Source organism: Panthera onca, chromosome A2 (assembly GCF_046562875.1).
Source record: "Panthera onca isolate mPanOnc1 chromosome A2, mPanOnc1 haplotype 2, whole genome shotgun sequence".
Classification (NCBI taxonomy): domain Eukaryota; kingdom Metazoa; phylum Chordata; class Mammalia; order Carnivora; family Felidae; genus Panthera; species Panthera onca.
In genome coordinates, this window is record NC_138340.1 from 130,901,970 (window position 1) to 130,909,291 (window position 7,322).

Sequence of the window (7,322 nt, forward strand, 5' to 3'; positions counted from 1 at the left end):
ACAACCATTTTGAACTGTAACGTTCAAATATGGTTTTTGGTTTCATATGGTCTTCCTTCTTTCCTACATATATGAATATGCTTCAAATAAAACACAAGTTAATGGTTAGAATCTTTCATAAAGTGGAAGGGGCTAATGGGAAGACCATGGATTTGGAAGTCAGAGTTCAGATTCCAGCCCCAGCCCTTAATGGCTGTGTGACATAAGGCCTCAGGTCAACAGACTGTTACAGGGAGTGGAGAATGTATACAAAACACCTACTGCACTGTTTGGCAATGTAGCTAGATTATTTACCATAGACAGATGTACCCAATTGCATCATCCTCAGTGTCACTGTGATAGAAAGATTAGGGGCATAAAGATGTAAATTACTGACTTGCTAATGGCTCAAAGATTAGAAAGTTTACCTCCCACACCTCAGCTCACTGACTATTTTCCTAGACTCTGGAAAGTGTTACATTACTTTGCTGTCCTTACAGTTATGTATATATGTCAAATCCTACCTCAACCACTTACAAACTGTGTAGCTGTGGACAGTTTCCTAACACATAATGTGGACATGGTAGTACTACCTATGTGGTAGACTTTTTCAAGAATTAAATGTATTAATTAATTAATACATGGAAAATGATTAGAACAGTGCTTAGCACATAAGCCCTATATGAGTATTGGCTGTTGTTATTTGATATCTATTATTATGCTTTACAATTGTACTGCCTCTTCAGGTTGGGTAATAAAGGGAAGTGGCTCTTTTGCAAAAATGGGTCTGACCAGTTGTCTAGTGATTCTGTAAACTGTCATTTTCAGGATTGAATTTCTATCAGCAAGTAAAATTGGTCAATTTCATTCGAAGGCAAATTCACCAATGTAGATGTTATAGTTGCCATGTGAAATTCAAGTCCAAAGCAGAGTTAAGGACTCACATGGAAGAGACTAAACATACATCACTGCTTCCTGAAAGAAAGATATGGGATCAACCAGAGTGAGTAATTCTTTGCTCAATATCCTTAATGTCCTATGTTTTCAGTACTTCTTTGCTCCATAGCCCTTATTTGTTCCTTTATTCAGTTAAATAAAAGAGAAACGTATGTTTATTGTAAAAAGTAAAAATTTTCAAAAACCTTATTTTTAAGGGGCGCCTGGGTGGCTCAGTCAGTTAAGAGTCCGACTTCAGCTCAGGTCACGATCTTGTGGTCTGTGAGTTCGAGCCCCACATCAAGCTCTGTGCTAACAGCTCAGTCTGGAGCCTGTTTCAGATTCTGTGTCTCCCTTTCCCTCTGCCCTTCTCCCACTCGCACTCTGTCTCTCTCTTTCAAAAATAAATAAACATTAAAAAATATATATATTTTAAACCTGATTTTTAAAGTAATCCCCCTTTTATAAATGTAACCAACTATTTCAGATTTTGTGGTATGAAGATAGATAAAGATGTAGATATAGAAGTATCAATTTTTAAAATTATGTTAACAGAATATTGTAAGCATTTTTCTATACCAATATACATCTATTGCATCATTTTTTAGGGTTGCCAAATATCCCATTCACTAGATCTACCTAATTTGTTAGATAGTGAGATTACTTCTTGCATTTTGTTCTTATAAATAGTAACACCATGACTATCCATACGCCTGCATTTTTGCACACTGATCTAATTTTTCATTTAGATAAGCTCCTAGAAATAACATTACTGTGTCAAAGAACATCCAACTATTAGGGCTTTTGGTATATACTTTGCATCTCAGTACTTTATAAATGTTAAGCCGTTGGCCCACAGATCTATACCTCTGTAGGTGGTATCAGACTGCCAGGTATCCTTTGCCAGTTCAGCCTTCTGGGCTGGTCCTCATATCAGTCTGGACAACCTCAGCTGAGGGAACCTCTGAGAGGTTATAGGGTTCTAGCTACCTGGACGTTCCTCTCAGAGAATGTTAAATCTGCACCACCACCCCCTCCCCACTCCACCCCTGCCCCCGAACACTAGCCGAAAAGCGCTAGATTTTCGTCTTTAAAAAATCCTAGATTTGTGAAAGACAAAGTCAGTTCTGGATTGACCTGAGACCCTGTTCCTATAATTCTCGTTAAGTAAGTTGAAATCTTTAGAGATACACCAGAGCTAACTCCTAAATGTGCCCAGAAAAGGAACCAGAATAATAGACTTAAAATTCTGTAGATGTTTGATTTTTGTTCACCTAGAATGAAGGAACCAGAAATGATTAGGTTGGGAAGGACACACACACACACACACACACACACACACACACTCTCAAGGGAAATTGTTTTCATCAGATATATGAAGGATTAATGTACGAAAGAGTAGCCATATTTGAATTTTGTTAACCTCTAGGGAGGAACTGGGACTTAGAGTAAAAATGAAAGGGTTGTCATTTTTAGCCTTATCTATGGAGATATCCCTAGCAACTAGAGCTGCTCGGTTCTAGAGTAAGCTGCCTTTTCAGGTAGTGAGTTTCTGTGGGAATATGAATCACAGGCCAAATGGGCAGCTAGCAAGGATACTAGTAAGAATGATGTCATCCAGTAGAGGTCAAAGTAAAAGTAATTCACAAGTTATTTCCCCATACCACCTTTGCAAAATGCTGTTGAAACTGTTGACAAAGAAACCTGGCAGAATTACAGTAACGTGTATGTTCATTTGCCTAGAAACTTTTCTGGATTTATTCAACATGTCTTTGGTTGTTTTCAGGTATTATTTTCCAACCTATGAAAACGATATTCTACTATGTACACTGTCTGACAGTGAAAGTGACCTGACAGCTCAGGAACAAAATGGAAATATCACCATCATCAGCGAAGATACATCTAAACTGCATGCTTTGAAACAAACCAGTATTTTGAACCAGTTGCTACTACATGAGGGCTTGAAAAACTAGAAGAAAATGCCACAGAAGCAACTTTTCATGTTTTTCGCTTATGAGACAGACTCAGAAAAATTGTTTAAATTTGAACATCAGCAAAGGATTAGACCCTGGTGAAATAAATTTTTTCAAAAGTACTTTTTAAAAAATAAAGTGAGGACTTTTTGTATTTTGGGCTATAACGTTTTACTATGTAATCATTATAAATGATCTCATTTCATTAAACTAGGTTATCTATAATAAGGAGGACATGTGGGGTGCCTAGTTGGCTCAGTTGGTGGAGCATGTGACTTTTGATCGCAAGGTCATGAGTTTGAGCCCCATGTTGGATGTAGAGATTACTTTAAAAAAATTTTTTTTTAATAAGGAAGACATGCAAATCACAAATGAAGTGTTCAAATTATTGATAAAGTTTTTTTTTCCTCTATCACCCATTCTCCTGCAGACTGGTAGATGTAAGAAGTTCCAGTAAATTTGTGTTCAAAATTATTTTTTGTCAAGGATAATTTATAAGAAGTACTATCCCTGTTGTATCACACCAGGCACGTAATATCCATGTACCAGTTTTAGGGATGTGAGAATTGACAGTCCACTCAGGTGTTGTCAGCCAGTGGATTCTTAGAAAGTTCCCCATCGGTCTTTCATCTAACCAGTTTAGTATTCATTGGTAATTGTTACCTATTATTTTTTGTAATGGCTGCAAAATGATGATTTTTCTAATTCTATCATTTCTTTTACAGTGGGTTCTTTACACAGCATGTGTGCTATGGAGCACTGGAGTTTTAAGTTCTAGTTTTCAATTGTTAGTACCAGTCTGTGTAGGCAGTGCCCAAAGACTAATCTTGAAGTAATATAGACTGTCCAGAGTCTCAAGCCTAATGTCCTACCATATGATCCAAAATTGACTGGATTTGTAAGTTATATAGGCTCTGACCATGGCTTTAGATTTCCAAGCCTCCAGCTTTGCAGACACCTGCACAAGGCTTTTATTAAAAACCAAGCAGAGAAATGCAAGCCCTTATTATAATGGAAAATGCCTAAATTAAAGACGCAATTGATCTAAATTGAGTTTATGTTTATTTATTTACTTTGAGAGAAAGAGACTGAGTGAGTGGGTGAGGTGCAGAGAGGAGAAAGAATCCCAAGCAAGCCCCGCACCATCAGCGCAGAGCCCTACACAGGGCTCGAACCCGTGAACCATGAGATCATGACCTGAGCCAAAACCAAGAGTCAGACGCTTAATCGACTGAGCAACCCAGACGCCCATGATTTAAATTGTTTTAAAATCAAAGATTAATAAGACAGTCTGTGCCTAGAACCTTATGTCTCTAGGAATCAGATTTGTTCAGGAAATCAGAGAATGTCTAGAGTGTTTCTAGAATATGTTTTAATCTTAGAACAAGCGCAATGAAAGAACAAAATTAAGAATAATTTGCGTGTGAAGGAGAAAGCTCTTTTGGAGATAAAGTTGAGATCTTAGAGAACAGATCAGATGGATATATAAGGAAAAATGAAATTGAAGGACAGGTAAAAGGGAAAAGATGATGTACTTAGGTTTAATTCATATAAGAGGTTATTTTTTTAAATGACTAAGATGTTTTGGAGGGTACTTTTTTTTTTTAGCTCAGAAATAATAACTTGGTCCCAAAAAAATCAAACAACAATAGAAGCAAAATCTCAGCCAACTGTGCTGACTCTCAGAGGGAGCAAGATGATAGACCACTATTGGCAAAGTACTCTCTTAGAGCTACACAGAGAAGAGACTCTTTGGCAAGAACCATTGAAATCTCCTTCTTAAAAACTGAGACACTAAAGCCAAGTGTACCCTGAAAGGTTGGACAGTTCAAAAGGAAAGGATCAGTCAGGTGGAAGTAAACTATTCAAGGGAATACTGAATGGGTTTCCAGATGTCACTAAAATTATAAATAGGGATACCAGTGCTCCCTAGGCCCAGAGGGAACACACCTGACAAGTTTTGAGAATTAAGACTCTTAAGTGAAGCCAACCAGAAAGAAGAAACGTATCAGAGAGCCAGGCAGAACAGTGATAAATGAATCTGAGCCTGGATTGGCCGTTAGCCTAATGAGAAAATACATGCTGATTATCAAACTCTGAAAGGTGAGAGTGAGGGGCCAAGGTTTTTTTTTTTAACAATGGTTGCTTTTGGCAAACCAGAACCTAGTGATTTATCTCTCAAAACAGAAGACCCCATTAAACAAAATCTAGAATAGAATGTCAGGTTAAGTGCATGTCCAGGACAGAAAGGAAAGAAAAAAAAAAGAAAAAAGAAAAGAAAGAAAAAGAAAGGAAAGAAAGGAAAGGAAAGAAAGAAAGAAAGAAAGAAAAAAGAAAGAGAAGGAGGCATCAGATTCTACAAATATTAGGCCTATATTAGGGAAGGAGTATTAAGAAAAGGAGTTGACTTAAGAGGTAAGTTATATTGTTACAAACCCAGCTCTTCCTCCTTGAAAGGTATAGAGGGGAAATCAAGTGCCAGGACATACCCACTACTGCTGACAAAGGCAGAGGGGAGGGAAATACTCTTGGAGGCCTGGACCAATCAAAAGCAAGGGATGGACGGCTGAGGGCTCCGCAGTGGTATCTGTCTTCACCAGTGCAGTTTTTCTGGTAGTCCAGTTGCCCCCAGTATTCGTTCTCCCTTTCTTAAATAATAAGTTTAGTTGGGTGTATGGCTTCCTAGAATGAAGACTACATTTCCTAGCCTCTCTTGCAGCTCAGGATACTTGTGTGTCTCCATTGTGGTAAATGAGATGTAAACAGAAAAGTCAACTGTGACAGCTTCTAATAGTCTGCCTTAAGATACTAGACATGGCACCCTCTGCTTTCCTTTCATCCTTTCCTGCTCCTGTTGCCAAAGATGTCTGCATACGGGACAGACTGGTCAAATCATGCATTTGACACTGTTGAGAGCAGCAGTGTCAAAGGAATCCCTGACTGGAGGCTACACCAGCCCGGGAACACTGACCTAGACATTTATGTGAATGAAATAAATGTCTACCTTCCCATTGTTATTTGGGGGGTTTTGTCATAGACAGCTGAATCTAGAGTGTCAGCTGCAGAAATGTCCATAGCAGCTTTAGTTCAGGAATCTGCTGAGGATATTTCCCAGTTGAAACAAGGGGATGAAGAGGAAACTACCCTTACAGGACAGGCTTTCCAGGCATGTCATTCCACAACAAAGACCCAACAGCAGGAGCCAGTGTGGAAAGCATGTGGTTATTTAAAGCCCACATCTCATGGATCAGGTGGGAGATGTTGGAGACGAAGGGCTCAAAAGGGAAATGAAAAGTTAAAAAGTTCTTAAGGTGCAAGATGGGAAAGAAAGACCTCTCCAGGCAGACCCTCGATAGGGCTTGCCATCGCTGCATATTTCTAGACTTTGCAAGAATGCAAATATCACAGGGAAGAGAAATTCTCTGCCCTCTTAGGGTTCTTCAGTTGGTTCTGCAAACTAATAAGACATTCATATGAGGAAAAAATACAAAGTTATTTGATATTAAAAGTTTTACACAGTGAAGGGACTCCCTAGAAAGAAAAAAGAAACAAGAAATAGCTAAGCTTGGGTGCTCTTGTACCATTTAAACAAAAGAAGTGTCAAGACAAATGAAAAAGACTTTGAGCTTCTAGGGGCAGGATATTGCAGGAAGGCAAATATATGGAAATTAATGATAGGTAAGGGGTACTTAGTAAGGTTTGTTTGTGTAGACTCCTTCAAGGTGCCATCTCATCTCTAGTGATAAGGTTGTCATTCCCTTCCTGGTGTGGAAACGAGAATGGTGGGGGGAGGGAAGAGATACCTTCATGAGGGGAATTTACCATCTTGTTTTCAGGTAGACAGGATACCACAGAGAGCTCATCCTATGCCTACTTTTTCTCATTTGCTTTCAGCTCAAAATAATCCTTATGCCAGAGTGGCAAATATTGGGGTGGCATATTCTGATCTCTTACGGTCACCTGTGTCAACCTGAGAGAAATAGTAGTCGATTCTTCCCACAGGAATGGTAAAGCATGTTGCCAATGCTAACCTCTTGGGGGAGATTCCTCCCAATTGAGTTTAAATTTACAGATCAAGGACTTCAGCTTCCTGCTGAAGCTGAAATCAAGGTCACTATGGAAATTGCAGGGTTCTGTTCTGGGAGCATCATTTTTCATTGATAATTGAAGATCTTGGTATTGATTTGTTTTCTTTTGCTTAGCTATGTTGGTGTTAAGTGTTTTGATTGATACTCTTTAAAAAAGCGAGGCATAGCAGAAACTTGGTGTATAATTTAACTTTTGAGATTCTGAAAAAAGCCACGCTAGTGGTTCTAGTGGGACCTTGTCCAGGTTGCTGATAGAACCACAGTGCTATCCAAGGCATGAAGAACCCCCCAGTTCAGAACGAGCAGAATCAGAATCATCAGAAGGATGAGTTTTATATTCTAATGT

The 7,322-nt window shown here is 38.7% G+C and overlaps 1 protein-coding gene across 4 annotated transcripts in view; it reads left to right on the forward strand.

The window, feature by feature from the left end:
• Positions 1–3,937, forward strand: part of ZNF277 (zinc finger protein 277) — a 113,307-nt gene extending 109,370 nt beyond the window's left edge. For all 4 annotated transcript variants that reach the window (XM_060632902.3, XM_060632903.2, XM_060632905.2 and 1 more), the window contains 2 exons: positions 808–982; positions 2,702–3,937. In XM_060632902.3, the coding sequence (XP_060488885.1) occupies positions 808–982; positions 2,702–2,888 (362 nt within the window). In that variant the 3' untranslated portion in view covers positions 2,889–3,937. The remainder of the gene's footprint in view (positions 1–807; positions 983–2,701) is intronic.
• Positions 3,938–7,322: the final 3,385 nt, after the last annotated feature.